Below are 19,684 nucleotides of genomic sequence, written 5' to 3' on the forward strand. Positions count from 1 at the left end.
TTTTGAGGACCAATCATAAGTCTCTTTTTTCATTGCTGTTTTAATTTTGAATGGTGTCTCAACAAGTGGTCAGTAAGCAAAGACCATCTGTTTTACGTTCTTCACCTCTGGTAAAGAAAAAGACCGAATGTGATTGTCTTCACAACAACTTATGAAAGTGCCATTTCCCTTTCTCATCCTTTAATTTTTTTAATAGGTAGAGATGGGATGTCAAGTTTGATAGACACATCAACATTTGCAATGTTAAAGCACATTACTATGAAAGCTTGCCCATTCACAAAAAGCTGTCAATAGAGGGTGGTCAGTCTCAAGCAAACTGGGCAGAGCATCCCAAAGTCATCAAGGAAGATGTCATTGGGATCATTACTGCTTGGTCTTCACACTGGGGGATGCAGTGATAGGACACAGGGGAGCTCAAATTCACCAGTGTTTGTGGTGGTAAACACGTAACATGTTAAATGGAGGCGCAGTTACTCCTCAAATTACAGCTGCATTTAAGACTGCCATCACTAAGTGATGCAATCATAAAGTGCATGACCAGATCCCTTAGCAATAGCAATCCAGGTAGTTATTGTTGCAACTCAAGATGTGTAAGTCATTAAGTGGAGAATAGAGGGAGTCCCAGGTAAGGAATGTGGGGGTAGGTAGGGATGTCCTGGTAAATGGTGCAGTGTGAGGTCAGGAAGGCTGGGAAAGGAGGGAGCTGATGTGTGTGTGCATATTTGTAATTGTAGGGAAGCTGTTGAAAGAGGACCTGGAGTGCTTGTGATTGCAGGGAGGCCATGGAAAAGGTGCTGGGTGAATGCATGTGTGCAATTGCGGAGGGACCAGGGAAAGAGGGTGCAAGGTGCATGCATGTGTGTGTGTGAGTGCTAGCACAATCATGGAAAGACTGAGAAAAGAGGGCACAAGTAGAGTTTGGAGCCAATCTAATATTTTGGGTGGTGGGGGGAGGATGATGTTCTCAAGGATAGGAACCATGATAGAAAAGGCTCTCTTCTTGGGTCTTGGACAAGACCCATAACATGTCAGTCTTGTTGGGATGGGTAGATTTAACCATTGAGGGGAGGCCCCTCAAATAACCCAGCCCCATGCCATGAATGGCTTTATAGGTCATTACCAGCACCTTGAAATGAACCTGGAAGCATATTGGCAACTGATGCAGCTCCTGAAGCAGACGTAGAACATGCACTGATTGAAAAATGCACATAGCTGCTCACAGAGCTGCATTCTTTTGTAGATGAAATTCGCAATGTAGTTGACAAGATATGCCCATTGTGAGAGATTTTTCTGACTCCTGGGCCTGAGACTTTCTGTACAGTCATTGAGAAGAAGATAGCAGGACGTGGTTGAATCACCCTTATTACAACATTAATTATGACAGAACATTTTTCCCCTTGTTAGACACGTCACCAGAATACACGATTGCTGTTGAGATAAATTTTGAAGACACCTCACTCCAGGAGGACCTCAGAAAGTTTTTCCAAAACCTTAGTCTCCCAGTTTCAATAAACGTCCCTGATTCAAATATACACATTTCACAAATTAATATTACTACCGGTAAGTAATCTTTCACCATTTACCATCAACATTTGCTTTCTCTATGTTTAATTTAATTTGGCAGGGTTTTGGGGGGGTATGTTAAAAAATAAGTAACTGGCTCAAAGATAAATACTTTAGAAGTATTTCAATTCCAAATTTGTCTGGATATAAGGTAAAGGTTTCCCCGCAGACGTGTGCTAGTCGTTTCCAACTCTAGGGGCCGGTGCTCATCTCCGTTTCAAAGCCAAACAGCAAGCACCTGTCCGAGGATGTCTCCGTGGTCATGTGGCCGGCATGACTAGATGCCAAAGGCTCACGGAACGCTGTTACCTTCCCACTGTAGTGATCCCTATTTTTCTACTTGGATTTTTATGTGCTTTCAAACTGCTAGGTTGGCAGAAGCTGGGACGAGTAACAGGCGCTCACTCTGTTACGCGGCACTCGGGATTCAACCTGCCAAACTGCCGACCTTCTGATCGACAAGCTCAGCGTCCTATCCTATCTATCTATCTATCTATCTATCTATCTATCTATCTATCTATCTATCTATCTATCTATCTATGCAAAAGAAATGTATCTTTGTGGTGTGGGTTAAGACACATCAGGGTTAATCAGGGTTTCTAAATTTGTGGTACAAAACTAAACCAGCAGTTCTTAATTGTTTAATCTCAGTACTCCTTTACATTCTTAAAAAATATTGAGGATAGCAAAAAAGCTTTGGATTGTTGGATTTATTTATTCATTTAAAAATAACAATAATGAACCCATTACATGTTAACTAATATTAACCCTAAAACTGAGTTATTCTGAAAACACACATATTTATATCCTAAACTTCCTACCTTAAAAAATCCTAAAAGATATGAGAAAACAAAAACGCATATGCTATTACCCATCAGAGTGATGACTTCATCACTTGTCATGTAGCCCCTAAAAACTTAAATAACATTATTGACCCCCTCCCTTGAAAAGATCCCAGAGACCCAGAGTCCACAGATGATACTTTGAGAATCATTGCTTTAAAGAATCATTAAATGTTAGACGACTTTACCTTTGCTGTCATCTCACAATTTTGGCAGTCCATGTCCAGGAGCCAAGCGAAAGACCATATGATTAGGAGTAGAGACTTATCCATTCTTATAAAACAAAACAAAACAAAACAAAACAAAACAAAACAAAACAAAACAAAACAAAACAAAACAAAACAAAACAAAACACATTCTATAAACATTTGCTAATGCCTGACAGTTCTTCTAACATGAAAAAAGAAAGTCTGCTGAGAACACAACAATCTCTATGGTATAGAGTGGCTCTTTGAGGTTCAACCTAATGGAATTAACTGTTCTCATGTTCCAGGAAGTTGTAAGCACATTTTGTTCATTTAGTTCATTTCTCCTTTAATGTCCTGATCAGAGGTTGTAGGGTGAATTTCTTTTGGACGTCATAAAAGGACTCAGAACAAAAATGTATTTGGGAGAATTAAGATAGGCAGGAAACACTAAAATAGCAATGCTTCCTGCAACTGATAAAATTCTGAAAAACAATCTGATTTATCAAAACAGTACAATAATTTATTTAATGTACATTTGTCCTCCCTGTTTCTCAACATATTGTTTCAATCCAGTGGAGAAATGTGGGCATTGGAGATATCATATTTGTGTTGTAAAATCTGGAGTTTTGCAGTTTGCAAACAATTCTGCTATTGGTTTACAAATGGTGTAGATTGTTCAGAAAAGATTTACATAACCTTTCCTTGTTCTAAGAATGACATTTACAATGGAATCTCTACTTGGGAGGGGGGACTGTAGGGAGAGTTAAACTCAGCTTAGTCCTAATGGACAGTCAGTTAAATATAAGACACTAGAGTACTGCAGCTGCCAAAAAAGCCAACAGAGTCCTAGACTGCATTAACAGAGGGATAGAATCCAGAACACATGAAGGGTTAGTACCGCTTTACAATGCCTTGGTAAGATCACACTTGGAATACTGCATCCAGTTTTGGTCATCACGATATAAAAAGATGTTGAGACTCTAGAAAGAATACAGAGAAGAGCTACAAACATAATTAGGGGACTGGAGGCTAAAACATATAAAGAACAGTTGCTGGAATTGTGTATGTTTAGTTTAATGAAAAGAAGGACTAGGAGTGAAATGATAGCAGTGTTCCAATATCTAAGGAACAGCCACGAAGAAGAGGAGATCAATCTGTTCTCCAAACCACTTGAAGGCAGGACAAGAAGCAATGGATGGAAACTAACCAAGGAGAGAAGCAACCCAAAACTAAGGAGAAATTTCCTGACAGTTAGAACAATTAATCAGTAGAATGACCTGCCTCCGGAGGCTATGAATGTTTTTAAGAGACTGGACAGCCATTTGTCTGAAATGGTATAGGATTTCCTGCCTGAGTAGGGGTTTGGACTAGAAGACCTCCAAGGTCCCTTCCAACTCTGTTATTTTGTTATTCAGTTAGGTTGTTGGCCTCTGTGTAAGGGTCTGCCTCAACTAGATCTCCCAAGAAAGCAGAACACTTGAAACAAACTTTGTCTCAAAAGGAACTTTTATTAGGGACTAGTGATAGCAGGGAAAAGAAAGCGAGGTCTGAGGAAAAAACCTGTGCAAGCAATATATCAAAAGCAATATTCATTACTCCTCCCCCCAGGGTCCCAGGGTCCATTTGAATCTCAGCCAATCCACAAGTGGTATATTGGTAACAGGCTCCTATGGCACGTTCTTCAATGTCTCTCTCGCTTTCATTTCCCTCTGGCTCCAAGCCAGAGATAAGATAGATGTTATTCGGCTGCATTCCTTCCCCTGGGGGCAAAGTGGCAAGACCATGCAAAACATCCCCCAAAGCATCCCCCCTCCCAACAGATTGGCAGGCCCCAAAAATGGTTATAAAAGCATGTGTACGATAGAAAGAGAAATAATCCATTTCTTTGGGGATCTGACACCCTGTTAGATTCTTTACTTGCATATATTTATTTACTTGTATACCATCTTTATTATTTTTACAAATAACACATAGCAACAAACATATCCAATACAACTTCCTCTTCCTATTTAGACTGCTTTGGTAAGAATCACTTTATATCTGAAAAATGAGACAACTGGTAGCCTTTAATCGATCTGTATGAAGGTTTATGTTTCTCTTGACATTTGATGTTCTACAAAGTAGTCTGTAGGTTTTGAATGTCACATCCTGAAACCTTTAATATCCAATGTAATGTTTAAATTATTAATCTATTCATACATGAACAGATTAACCACATTTAATGTGTGCTAGAGAAATTGGGTCTAAGAGACCCAACACATTACCTTTGCTACTGCAGATTGGATTATTTTCTGACTTTTCTAGTATTTTTTATTATTGCATGAATCAATCTGTGATGTACGTATTATTCAGTTAAAGCTAATCAATATTCTAAGTGTGTTTAGGGTTTAGCCTAAAACACTGTTGAAAAGCCAATGCTAAAAAAATAGCTTAAACCCAACATGGCTATCTGGGGAATTCTGGGAGTTGAAATCCATACATATTCATGTGGCCAAAGTTGAGAAATGGTGGGTTAGGATCTTGGATATTCAACCCTCCATGTTTGTATGTGATTTGACTTATGCATACAGCGTAAACATAATCAATGAAATAACATCAACAAGATACAATGATTTAAGTCTCTTTTTTTGTTTTATCTTTTCTAACATTAGTGTGCAACTCAATTGGCACTAATCATTCTCATTGTTTCTGTGAACCTGATTATGGATGGTCAGCCAAGATCTGTAAAGCATATCCTGTCTGCCATAATACTACAACTGCAATGGGAAAGAGCTGCAACTGTATTGCGCAGCTTCCTCCTCAAAGGACCTTTTGTCAACTTCAGTCAGAAGGTAAGAGAAGGTGGAGAAATGATGATGAATGGTGGCTTACGGGCAACAGCAATTCATTCATGAGAAAACAACTTTTCATAAGTAATCTGCCAAAATGGAAGCTTAAATTATTTTCAATTCAGAAAATTCTGATTGAGTTTTACATGCTCTAGGACAGCAGCTCACAGCCTTTTCAGCCTACATTTTACATCATTGCTATTTGCCAATTCTTCACTTTCTGGAATCTTTCAAACGTCATCTAAATAATGTTTGACTTCTAAAACCTATTCAATTAAACAAAATACTGGAATTTCAGATCAGAAATCTGATTCAGATCTTTAACTTCCTCCTATGATTTGCAAAATTTGAAAAGCTTCCTGCAATTTGCAACTGCATTGATTATATTTTTATTCCACTTAGCCTAAATCTCCAATGTGCGGTGACCTTGCACTTGCTTGCTGAGTTCTCTGCTACATCTAATTGTATTGGTTTAGAATATTTTGATTTTGAAAATTGAGTGGGAAGCAAGCATGTAGCAAATCAAAGCATTGCTCTCAAGCATTACCTGTGTTTCTCATGGCTATGCTCCCAACATAGAAACAGGAGATATTCTTAGAAAATAAGAGGATTGGTGGCTACAACCTTCTGGTAAATAGGTCCTTTATGAATAGCCATGTCCACCACTGCAACCATTGTGGGGAGAGTGCCTGTGACAGTCTATCAACATTCTAAATATGTCCACTGATCCCCAAGCATGGCGACCTTAGCTTGGTCTCTCTTGCACACTAAAAGTTATCCTTTCACAAAAGAGCTCATTCTCTGACATTTCACATTACTTCTGCTCTGTTCTCATCTTCCATATTTACTAGTTATTTTCCATTTAATTTCTCATTTTAAACTTTTGTTATGTTACTGCTCCTACTCTGGTCCCAGGATTTTAATCTCTCAATTGTACGTGTTGTTCCATTTGCCAGATTTCAGATTATTATTCCCATCTCCTCTTCTCCATGTCCTCATGCAAGCTCCAGTAAAAGAATACGTAACTAAATTAGTATAAAATTTAAATGAATGGACTATTAAGAAGCATTTAGCCAAGCCTGAATTTTATGATTAAATGATGCTTTATTTTCAAATTTTTATTTCCACTAAGATTACTTCTCTCTCTCTTTTTTTTTACCACAGATATTCCTTCAGTGCTCATAACAAAAATGTCTGTCCAACTTGATATACCCTTTAAGAATGTTTTATGGGATTCATCCTCTGCATTGTTCAAAAAATACAAACACGATCTTGAAAAAGCAGTAAGTCTAGCTGGTTCTTCAACTAAAACTTGGCCAAGATATTTTAAAGCTCTTATTATTTAGCTGAAGAGGATTTATTTTCAAGGTGTCTAGATATTTGAAGTGATTAAAACAAAGTCCCATTTTATTAATCTAGGTGTCATAAAACCACTAAGCTCAGGATAGTGCCAACAATGTGGGGTTTTGTAGACTCTTTAGTACCTCAGCTGTAAACTATTAACTGAAGCCACCCAAATAAGCTCTCCGTAGGACTTTCATATGGCAGTTTTCACTCCATGTCCGCTTACAATCTGTTACAAAACAATTTGAAACTGACCTTGTATTATCTACACTTCTGATGGCTCAGAAAAGGCAATAAGCCAATGTGTTCTCTTTCCAGATGACCAATAGGAGGATTAAAAATGTTTATTGAAATAGTCCCTGACCTGTCGCAGCTCCTGGGCAACCATATTGGCTTTCTCCCACAACACTCTTGGTTGTTGGGTATTTATTATTGCAAGTGTATACAACTATACTGAAAAGGGTCTCTAGTTGTCTATGGAGAGTTTCAATCGTCCAGATCATGGTTGTCCCAAGGGTGCTTTCCAAAAGGCAACTAGACTTTCTTAGTTTTTTTTCTGTGAAAATCAAGGAGAATCTCTTTTTTGTAATATATTTTATTGATTTTTTAAACATAAATCGCTTAATAATTGGTAAACAGTGTGTTGTCTGGGTTTACATTTGTAAAACAATCACTAACAATTGATTTCAAAATCCATAATCCAAATAACGGTATATAAATCTAAATAAATAAATAAATAAATAATGGTTTTAGTTGATTTCCTCTTTCCCCCAAAATATCCTCTTTTGCAAACATTGAGTTAATACAATTCTTATTGTTTTGATAGATGACAATTAAATATATAGTTTTCCCCAATAGTCCTAAAAATAATAATCACATCAATATAATGTTTCTTTTCTATCCAATAATTCTGGTTGTCTTATCATAGATCCTGTTACAGTCCTTATTTAATTCCCCCCCCCACAAAATTCTAAGTATTCTTATTGGTTAAGATAATTCTCAAAAATTAATTATATTTTAAAATTTAAGTCTATTTTTCCATATGAACTATCTCAACACTTTTACATTTCTTAAAGTATAGATAAAACAGTAAAAAGAAAGAAAGGAGAGCAAGAGTAAAGAAACATAAAAATAACAAACTACTTAAAATATATATCCCTCCTAAGCTAGTATACTGTATATCTGTTTCCAAGATTTCTTATTCTTTTTAACCATAATTAAAAGCTTAATTTTAATCTTTAAATGCTCCATTTAATACATCTAGTCATCTAGTCCTTTAACTCTTATTCAAAACATTTTATCCATTATAATTTTCTTAAATTCAATCACATTTAAATATCAAAAATATTTCCCTTATCTAAGCCATTTCAACTTTTTTATATTATTCATATCAAGAAATAAAATAAAAAAGGGGGAAAAGCATACTATATTATTTAAAGAATTCATCCCTTTTAGAATGACATATAACTTTAACCATATTCAAACAAATGTTACTTTTTAAAGTATTGTCTCTGGTAGATCCCATCATCTATTTTCTTGATTTCTACTTTGATCTTTTTCCTTTGCCCAGTATCTTTCTTAATCCATGTATTTTGCTGAGTCAAAAGGTTTTTCCATATGTTCATTAATGTTACTGTAGATATAAAAAGTAAATCAGATGAAGTGTCCAACTTTACTATTATGATTATGATTATTTTGCTGAATCAAAAGGGTTTCTGTATGTTCATAAATGTTGTAGATATAAAAAGTAAATCAGGAGAAGTGTCTTTGTACAGAACTTCTGCCTTTCCATGTTTGTTGAAAATCTTTTTCTTTTTCTCCGCTTCTCTTATCATTTCCTTTCTCTCCGATGTTTCTGACATCTCTACAGTCCATTTTATCCAATCTGTTTTCTTGTCCTCAGATTTATTTTGTAGTCTTAAGGGACAAGTTGTTTTTTCCAATTCTTGTGAATTTTTTTCCACTAGGATTAAATCATGTTTCCTTGTTTTGTAAAGTTCCATCTTTAAGTCTCTGTTCTCAATTTTATATCCATTTATCTGTTTTATCTGCTCCTTCTCTATTGTTGTTTTCTGGGAATTTTTTTGTTGTAGAGTTAACTTGGAAATAAATTGGCATATATTTTCAGTTATTTTGGATTTCTTTGTGGTTTAAAATAATTGTTGTTTGAATTAGTTGCAGTATATTATATATCTCCTCCTGTGGAGTATTTATGTTTCTTAATATGTTCTTTCTACATGTCTCTGATCCATGATGGCCAAGAATTTGAGATTTTCTCTTTCTCTTTTCTCTGCAACTAGCTTTAGAGTCCCAATTAAATAGATATTTGTAATCCAAATAGTTCAAAAAAGTTTTTTTCCTGAAATTTATAATTCTCTTTGTATACAGCCCAGGTTATTGTCTCTTTTTTTTCTCACAGCTGTTCTTTGTTGTTAAAGCTTTGAAGGTCATAAACACAGATTAGCTTTTCCCAGGTTTTGCCAAGTCTTATATTAAAGTCATAGCTGTCATAGTCTTCATGCACCACTAGGTGACAGCATTTATTTCTTTTTCAATTTCCAAAATGAACAATTATATTTAGAATGAGAGTCTTAACCATTCAACAATTTTAGATTTATCCATATTTAAGTTTTAAATTTCAGATTTTATATTTATTTCACTTCCATATATTTTGATCCTCCATAAAAAGATTAATTCACAGTTTCTGTTAGTATAAGGGTGGGGCAGAAATCCCCCTCCTTCCCTTTCAGAGGTATTTTGCTTCTTGGACATCTTTTTCAGGAAATTAAATATAAAAGAGAAAAGAGAAGATCAAATTCCTCACTTAGTTTCAAGCATGCTGTTCACAGTTGTGCTGGTTAATGCTTTTGGACTCTGGTTGCAAGTAGCTTGGGCTGATTGATGAAGTACAGCCAGCCTTTCTCCTCTTGGGTTAGAAGAATTTTCCCAAGTTGAACGAAATGACCACCATTGTTCCAAAATCACTGGGGCACCCTTCTTTCTTTGCCGCCTCTCCAGGGCAACTTAGACCCATTTAAGGTCCCCTGGCAGGGCAAAATTAGCCAGGTGTGTGTGGAGAATCTGCAAGCCCACAACCAGTCGTTACTGCATAAAACTGGAAGTTCTAAAATCAAGGAGCATCTTGAATGAGAAGTGAAATGTTTTCAAGGAAAAAAATTAAGTAAGCCCACATGCCTTTTGTGTGTAGTTGGGAATGGAGGTGATACTTTAAGTGGTCTATGAAGGATGTTGTATTTTTATGGGACTGATAGTATCAAAGTTACGAAAACAGCAACATCTTTTTTAATTGACACACCTATATAACAGAAAGAAAGAAATGATTGCTTGTATATGTGGATCCCAATTTCCTAATATGGAAGATAATACATACATATATTCAACTAGGGATTATCTGGCAATAGCATGGTGAAAGAGTAGAAGAAGCATTTCATATGCAATATACAGCCTCTAATCTAATAAAAGAAAATATTTGTAGCTCAAAGTTGAAATGAGGGGTCCTTGGTGCTCTCTGAACTTGCTTGTTTTCTTGCAGATGTTTCATTACCCAAACTAGATAACAGCATCAGTGCTAGTAGGGAGTGGGGTTTGCTCTCAGTTTATGTTCTAGTGGCTTGCCCCATCAGTGTTGGTGGGTCTTGGGGGTACTTTGGTTGCGTTATTTACTGTTAGCTTGTTTGGCAAGGAACTGCCAAAGACTAGGAACTATTAAGCCTGGGAAACTATTTCATCTTGTTATGACAGGACTGAATGGACTTTCTCTGATTAAACTCTGGTTTTGAATTAAGATTCAGGTTAAATCAACCTTCTCTTATCTAATACCTTTCAGATGTTTTAGAACACTATTCCCCAACCTTTTTAGCTCAGTAGACCAGTGAAAGTGGTGGGGATGGGGGGGGGGAGAGTGGATTGTTTTGCATGCATGCTCTTGCCGCTTTCACAATTGAAGTTTCGCATATGCCCACCACTTCCATGGCCTGGTTCCAATTGGGCTATGCCCCAGCACTGAGCAGTGGACCAGGGGTTGGGGACCCCGGTTCTAGATAACAGTGTTCTTAATTGATAACCATGCTGATTGGTTATTATGGGCATTGTAATCCAATGTATCTCTTCATCCATTTTTAGTAGGTTATTTCTATATTAGATTTGGCAAAGAATCCTTAGCCCATTAGGTCAGGACTGTGAAAATCATGACCTAAAATCTTCATCCATTTTTAGTAGGTTATTTCTATATTAGATTTGGCAAAGAATCCTTAGCCCATTAGGTCAGGACTGTGAAAATCATGACATTTATTTGATATTTCATGAAAGTATGTAGGATGTCTGTATTAGTAAGTGAAATAATGTGGCCTTAATAATACTCTGCAAAATATATTGCTTTTTTTCAGTTTACTGAGGGCTATTCAACTTTACCAGGTTTCATAAATGCAACAGTTACAGGATTCAGGTATGAAAACCTTTTTCTTTCACTTGAAAAGATTATAAGTAAAAATGATTTGTTTTGACTTCACATAATGATCCAACCGGTAAATGCTAAGCATAAAATGAAATCAGTTTTAAGTAGTGCAAACTTATAAGGCAGAGAAAAGCTTTTCAGCAGTAAAACCAGCAGAAAAACAAAATCTATAGATAATACAACTTATATAAGTGCAACCTACAGATAATGAAAGACACGTTTGTCATAATTAAAGATATTGTATTAGGAACAGGAAACCTCTTGGCATGGATACCAGGTGGGTGACTTTGGGCTAATCACTGTGTCACCCCTAAATTAGGAACAAGGTACTAACAAAACACTTTTTTAAAAATGTTGCCAAGAAAACTATACAGACCTGTCCATGTAAACATCTGGAGAGTCAAGACTCACTCAAAGAATCATAATAATTAACTGCACAGATAATTGAAAAAGCAAAATAAATTATATTGGCCATAATAAAAAATCCTCCAATCCATTCTAGAACTGTATCTTTGTAGACCATGTTGCAATACCTATTCTAAATTCAAGACCTAGTTCCCACCATGATTACCCACCAAGGATTACTTTTTGGCTCCTATGAAATTTGTTTTCCTCAATCCTAATGCCAAATCTCCAACTAGCAAGGGATCCCTAAGGGCATTTTCATTATATTCTGAAGTGTCCAATAAGAAAAAAATACCTTTCTTCCAGTTTGAACTTTTCATCATTCTGATTGCATCACTAAAAATAGCATATAGAAACATAATATAGGTATAGTAGCTGAGTTTTATGGGGATAAATCTCTTCCATGCCCTGCAGAGAAACCTGCTTAGAGTTATAGACATCTGTCTCACAAGATTTACCAAACATTCTGCTCAAAGATACAGTACATGTCAAAAGCACAATGTATATCCAAGCAACCTTACACTGCAATAAGCCTTAGCTAGTAAGCCCCTCCAAATGTGTCAGGGATCAAGTCTGCCTGGGCCATCTGAGTCAGATAGTTTCTTCACTTGTCAACTGATGAAACTTCCTACCTCTTTCTATCCAAACTGGTCATGTTGTCAATCATTCTCTTAATTTTTCTGCATACTCAGAACTGCAGCGAGTGGAATCCGGGTTAGATAAAGTGCTGGCAGAGAGAGAGAGAGAAAAAGCTGTCTTTCTCTCTCTTTATTTCTTACACAGACCAAATCTTTCTACCAACAGAGAGCACTTCCTGCTTTCCTTCTTCTGGCTTACCATACCCAGAGTTGGTGACTTCTAAGAGGGGGGGGGGAATAGGAACTGCAGGTTGAGGAAATGGATTGAAAAACTTCCTGGTCCTGGGTAAATCAGGCAGCAGGAAAGAGGAAAAAGGAGGGAAAGAAGTTTGTGTTGGAAATAGAAAAGAGTTGCCTTTCCCTCCATTTTCCTCTTTCCTGCTGCCTGATCTACCAAGGATCAGGAAGTTTTTTAATCCATTTCCTCAATCTGTAGTTCCTATTTCCTCCCTCTTGCAGTTTAGCAATTTAACTTTGCCCGGCTTGCACTAGTTGCCCTGTCAGCCAATTGGTTGGTCTTTATTAGGCTAACAATTCCCCAAATATGGAAGTGTTCATTATTTGCTCTCTTCCATTCAATTATATCTGATTCTGGGAGACTGCCTAGACAAGTCCCTGCAGGTTTTTTGGCAAGGTTTTTTTAGAAGTGATTTGCCATTGCCAACTTCGTAGGCCTGAGAGAAAGTGATTGGCCCAAGGTCACCTGGCTGGCTTTATGGGTAAAACAGAACTCGAACTCTCAATCTCCTGGTTTCTATCCTGATGCCTTAGCCACTGCACCAGACTGGCTCTCAATTTTCCATTGAGTGTTATAAAAAGCAGACTGTAGGGTGAAGAAGATAATATGGACCAATAGTATGAAAATTTTGAAAGCTGTGCAGTACTTCAAGAGAAAGAAGCAAGGATCTTCTCCAAGTCTATGGTGTTTAAGGCCCCTTAAAAAGAAGCAAAGAAGCCACAATTACTTCTTTATTTTGGAAGGTATGAAATCCACTGTATTGGACCTGCCTGCATCCTTAATACACATTTTAAAGTGAAAAGACAATTAGAGACAGTACAGCTGGGAATAGTTTTACATGATGCATTGAAGTTTAAACAAAAAATAATAAAGCCAAAGATGGTACTGTAGTTTTACATAATAAGGACACCAGCAAAGACCTGCAATTACTTATTTAATGTAAATAAATTATTTCCTTTAATGGAAAATCATGCTGTTGCACATACAAAATAAGGCATATTCATGTAGAAAGAATTAATGTTTGAAAGCCATTTCTTTTCCTTTTTAGTGATGCAGCAAATGTTATGTTAAATTGTGCAAATAACTTCATTGGGGTGGTAGAAATAAATAAAATTGCTCTAATCAGGACTGCAAACATTTCTCTTCACAATAGAAATATAGAGATAAACATGCAAACACAATCTAAGCACTTAAAACAAAGCAGTGAATATTTTAATTTTTCTTTACAGTCCATTATACCAGTCTAGCAGTTAAGATACTTTGGATTACCCTCAGTAGTGGTTTTTGGTGGGGGGAGGTTGACAGCATTTACTGGAAGAAACAAGCAAACAAACAATTGTCAAGAAGATTGGTGAGCCATCTGAAGTAGATTCTGGAGACCCAGGAAGATGGAAAATCTACTGCAGAAGCAGGAGTTCACCCTTGAATATCCCTTTGTCCTGTTAGCCATACACTGTCTCTTTGGACTATAGTGCTTTTTGAGTGGATAAGGCAGAATCATCAAAGAGAATGGATGAGGCAACCCACATCTAGTTTTCTTTTCCTCCAGCTATCATGAAAATATAGCTTTAAAAGTCATTTTAAAAGGTAAAAGTAAAGGTTTTTCCTATCTAGTCATGTCTGACTAGGGAGACAGTGCTCATCTCTGTTTCCTAGCTCAGGGAACCAGAATTGTCCAAAGATGCTTCCGTGGTCATGTGGTCAGCATGATTATACACTGAAGTGCACTGAACACTGTTACTTCCCACCCAAGTGGTACCTATTTATCTACTCGCATTTGCATGCTTTAAAACTGCTACATTGGCAGGAAAACCATATTGTGTATCATTTATTACATAATGACCTTGAACTTACTGGACTTGATGTTCTTTTTACATAGGCCTGGAAGCATCATGGTTGGCTATGAAATAACCTCAGCAAGGCAGATTCCGCTTGAAAATGCACATCCCCAGATAGCTGCGCTCTTACATGATCCCTACCGGTTAGCATCTTCCACATTTGCAACAGAAATCATTGGTAACGTTTTTATATTTCTCTTCTTAAAATGTGTGTTTCTGTTTGGGTGAATACAGTTGGTGTCCTAGGTGGCAAGAAAATGTTTTTAAAGCTTATCATAATTTTACAACCACAGGCCAGGCTATAGTAGTGAAGAATCAAACTTGAAGATTCAGCCATTACTCCCATATTACACCCCTCCTGCGTGAGCTGCTTTGGCTACCGGTTGCCCTCCGGGTGAGATTTAAGGTGCTGGTACTTACCTTTAAAGCCCTACATGGCTTAGGCCCGGGATACTTGTAGGACCATCTGCTGCCGGGAACAAATTCCCATCGCCCAGTACGCTCACACAGAGAAGGCCTCCTCAGGGTACCATCAGCTAAGCAATGTTGGCTGGCGACCCCCAGGGGGAGGGCCTTCTCTGTGGGAGCGCCAGCCCTATGGAATCAGCTCCCCCCTGAGCTACGGATGGCCCAAAATCTCCAATCCTTTCGCCGCGGCCTCAAAACACTCCTATTCCACCAGGCTGACCTGGACTGACAGGCATTTTAATTAATTATATTTACAATCTTTAATTTATTCTTAGTTTTTAATTTTAATTTATTGCACAGATGATTTTAATTTTATTTTTATCTTAATTTCTGTACTTATTATATGTTTTGTTGTTAGCCGCCCTGAGTCCTTCGGGAGATAGGGCGGGATATAAATCCCATCAATAAATAAATAAATAAATAAATTACCACGGATTTGTGAAAAGGTGGCCATTGATTGGCACTGCTTTGCTTGAAAATGATGTTTGTATTCATTAAGCTAAATGATTGTTAATCACCTTGGAAAATGCCACATGCAAAATTCTCTCATCCCCTGAACCAGAACTCCATCGAACTGAAGACATCAATGTTTAAGGCAATTAGGATATTAGTTCCAATGTCTTAATTTTGCTAGGTAGTTTCAGAAGATTTCCAAAGCATGTTCAGAAGAGTACAAAATAATACTATGAAGTAGCTGGCCATTATACTTGAGCAATACTTTGTATTATATGTGTTAGTTCACATATTTCTGTGAATTTTTGAAAATATATTTTTTGCATGCTGAAACTGTGTGTGTGTGAGAGAGAGAAAGAGAGAGAAAGATGTGCATACATGTATATGTATATGTGGCTAGTTGGATATTTAGAGTGAAAGATTATATATTGAATTATAGGACCATGTACAGCTTCATTTTCAGTCCCAAAAGATACTTTGAAGTCTAGGAGAGTACAAATATAGCATCTGTGTGTTATACCTTAAAGCAGCTGTGTCTTTTCTTAGACTGAACAGCAACAGTTAAATTGTACATATCACTAAATTATATATAGTGATAATAAAAATTTCACTTTCCACTAGTTTTGAAGAATTCTCTTTATGCCATGCTAGGTAATGTAAACATCTCTATTTCTCCTGAACACATTTTCGAGGGAGATACAGTAAAAATAACCTGCATGACAGAATACATTTCAAGAACCGTGACCTGGAGGTATAATGTCATCAAGCCTGACAGGCTTACCTTGACAGAAGAGGATAAAGAAGGACGCAAGATAGCAACTCTGACAATAACAGACATCAAGCTGAATGAAGCAGGTAATTCTAAATTCTAAATAGAAGAGTGCTGGAGCTGTTGTTTGTGTTGCAGTCAGAACCATTTCTTACAAACACCCCCACCAACACTAGTAGGGTAAGCCATTGAATATAAACAGGGAAGAAGCCCCATGGTCCCTAGCACTGGTAATATTTCCTAGTTAGGAAATAAAATGTCTGCAAGCAAACAATCAAGTTCAGAAGCACCAAGAACTTCACAATTCACCCCTGAGCTACAGATATTCTCATCTTATTAACAATCTATCCGGGAAACAAGGGAGCACTTGCCACATCATCAATGCTGTACAAATGCAGCATCAAATGGAAGATACAGCTAAATCCCAAAATTTGTGGTCCTTGCAGTCCATTGTTGGAACTAACAATGTCCCTTTTTAAGCTGGGTTTATTTGACAATAATATTTCTCATAGATCTAAAATGTGGACAAATATAACCAAACAAACTCATTCTAGTACACTGTCTGGGAAAACACACTGTCACAATCTCTAGGCAAAGTTACTCAAGTGTGGCACAAAATGTTACTGTCACTTGAACACTACTGAATATACTAAAAGATTGGATCAATGCTGGCAATACCATGGAAACTGTTCTGATGTATTCCCAATAATAAGCTTTTTTTCCTGCTTCAGCAGGTTTCCCTCCATCAGTGGGGATATTAGCAGCAGGTCTTCTGTGCTCAGAGCTTGAGTCAGAATATTAGCCCAAGCTGTGTGCTGAACTGAAATTCACAAATAGCAATGCAGTGCACTATGTGTTCTGGTCACTGTTCCAGGCATCCCTATTCTCCTCTAGTCATTTCCATTTCCAGCAGGATCTCCATTTTTTTTTTTTTGCTACCAACCATCAGTCAGATTCCATGCCTCCAACCTTGGATCCTTTTTTCCCTTTCCCAAATATATTTTGCAATTCTGCAAACTTTGAAAGCTGCTGAGACTTTTGTCATATGGCATTGATTGTGTTGTGCTTGCAAAGGTCAGAAAACAGCAGTTTGGAGATAGAGCAAGGAAAAATTGATGGAGGTGGCCTTGGTGATGGTCTAGGGCATAGCTGAAGATTATTTTGTGAGTTTCTGTCCTCAAAAAACAGTGAATGGGCCATCCTTGTGCCAGGGCAAGCAGAATGTATGAATGAGCTCATAGCTACCTAACAGCATCAGCATGTCCTCTCCAGGATATGAAAGGCCTTAGTCAGTCATTCCAGGAAATGTCTCCAGATTGTGGTGGGAGGCTGTGGAGGTTTTGTTGGGAGACAGAATTAACTTTAACATAAGTCCTTTTGTTTATGGGACCAGCAAAAAAAAACAACCCAGAAACAAAGGTATTATAGTCCATCATGAATAACTCCCTTCTCAGAGCAGAAGATTTAGAACTTAGACCATTCCAAACAAATAGTTGGGGAATCCCAACCAGGGGTTCCAGCAAGGTAAAGCCTACCACCTCTCTAGCTAATTGGTTCCGCCTACACTTATTGTTAAAAGGTAGCCTCCTAATTTTCTCTCAAAAACTTTATTGTAACTTAAGCTCATTAGATCTAGCCCAGCTCTTCAGAATTATTGGTTTGATTTATGGAGCAGTTCTTCAGGTAACCTAAAAAGTGCTGACACATTCTCTCTCAGCCTTCTCCTCTCCCGTGTAAATATACTCAGTCATAAGCATCATGGCGGTGTGAGGTTACATCAAAATGACAGCAGGCACATAATATCATGTGATTTTTTTTTAATCCCATTTATATCCCACCCTTCTCCGAAGACTCAGGGCGGCTTACAATTTAAAGCACAAATCAATGTGCTTAGCAATTTGCTCTTACATACTGTATTTTTTTCTCAGTGGTGGATACAAACGTGTGAGTCATAAGCTTTGTGTGCTCTGACACTTATCTGCCCTCTGCAGTTGCCCATGGATCCTGTTGCTGACCAGCTTTCCTCACAAGACTTCTTTGATTGATCATTTGGTGGCCTTCTTTGAACCAATGCTAATTTTCCTATCTCATTCTTAAGGTGTGGTGCCTGAAATGATGATAGCAAGCTATGTTTTGTCACTGTTACATAATTTTTATTGAATAACCTTTTACCCAAATTATCAAATGTTATCTCGCCTTATCATTGCTGTACCCTCAAATTTGAACAAGATGGTTGGGAAACACTCAAGAGCAGATTTAGGATGTAAAACAAATTCCTGTTGCACAACTACAGGTCTGCTGGTATGATGTTAGCTGAACTGGTTACTCTATTAAAGCAAAATAATACTGCATTATACTTTTTTGACTCATACTTCTGGCTCATGCTCAGTCTGGGACTGATTATTTCTCTGAGATATTACTTCATGTATTAGAACCGCAGCATACATTTATTTTATTATACAACTGTGATAAGCTAGTTATATTTCAAAAGTGGGTTTAGTGCCTAACAAGTGTGTTATTTTAGGAAACCATGTTTGCCCATAATATATTTGTCTTTTTTGCAGATAATTTTAGTTGCAGTTTTAAAGTCAACACAGGGAAATTGTCCTCAATATACAGAGGTGAAGTTAATGTAGTGGTCTCTCAAATTAAACTTGTGCCATCAGAAAATGTTTCTATTGTCTGTGATGGTACAGATAGAAGAGAACTGAACTGCTGCACAGATAGAGACATACAACTTTTCTCTCCTTATTGGAGACCCAATGGAGCAATAAATATTTCAGGTATGTGGCAAGATCATCTCTACTAAGTGCTGGTTATAGCTGATTCTTTTTCTCTTTCCAGTGGTCTTTATATAGAAAGTGTAGCTGTGTCCCATTATTTGTGCTTTTTTGTGGATCACAGTAAGCTGGACCCAAACGTGGGCCTAGAATCTGATTTTTATACATTCCTCCATCAGAGCAAAATCAAGACCTGAACCTGAAATTGGGTAATTTTCTCTTGCTCCATCATTGCCTAACTTGCACCAGCCTGTGTGTTGAGCAAACTCACTGTTTGTTCCCTTCTTAGACCAAAAAGGTAATAATCTTTGGTCACGGAGGACTCCAATCTCTTTATCACAGTTGAAAATGTGGGGCAGAAAGCTAAGTGTTTTCCTATTTCTGCTTTCTCTTCTCCTTCACAAAACCCAGAATTCCAGATTTGCCTGCAAAGGGGAAATTGACAGTAGTTGATCTATCAATGGGAAATTTAGCATTCCTTTCCAGAAAAATCAGAAAGACCCAAATGGCAGTGGAGATACAGTGCATAGAGTTTCATACCCCTTTTGGTGCAAATTCCAATATGTATGTTCAGTGGATTGACCACCTAGGAGCAACTGGTTAACCGTAAAGTAGCTATGGATATGAAGAGGGAGGAAAAAGAGTATACGTGCCTTGTACTTAGCCCAAATATCTCCCTGCAAAAGGGAAACCTAATGTTGTAGAAGAAAATGACTGGAGGCTTGCAGGGACTTATGTTCAGTTGATGCACCTGGTCTGTGGAATTGGCTGTACCCAGGGTTTCAATTTGTCCCTACATTGTTGTCCTTCTGCAGGCTATTAAAATTGAACCCTTGAGGTTTGAATAATCAATAAT

General features: G+C 37.4%; 1 protein-coding gene across 1 annotated transcript in view; it reads left to right on the top strand.

The window, feature by feature from the left end:
• Nucleotides 1-19,684, top strand: part of ADGRF5 (adhesion G protein-coupled receptor F5) — a 47,735-nt gene that overhangs the window by 14,919 nt on the left and 13,132 nt on the right. Inside the window, exons 4-10 of the mRNA XM_081312818.1 lie at nt 1,405-1,560; nt 5,245-5,424; nt 6,586-6,704; nt 11,172-11,230; nt 14,400-14,536; nt 15,931-16,134; nt 18,613-18,831. Of these exons, the coding sequence (XP_081168944.1) occupies nt 1,405-1,560; nt 5,245-5,424; nt 6,586-6,704; nt 11,172-11,230; nt 14,400-14,536; nt 15,931-16,134; nt 18,613-18,831 (1,074 nt within the window). The remainder of the gene's footprint in view (nt 1-1,404; nt 1,561-5,244; nt 5,425-6,585; nt 6,705-11,171; nt 11,231-14,399; nt 14,537-15,930; nt 16,135-18,612; nt 18,832-19,684) is intronic.

This window comes from Vipera berus (genome assembly GCF_964194415.1).
Source record: "Vipera berus genome assembly, chromosome: 1".
NCBI lineage: Eukaryota > Metazoa > Chordata > Lepidosauria > Squamata > Viperidae > Vipera > Vipera berus.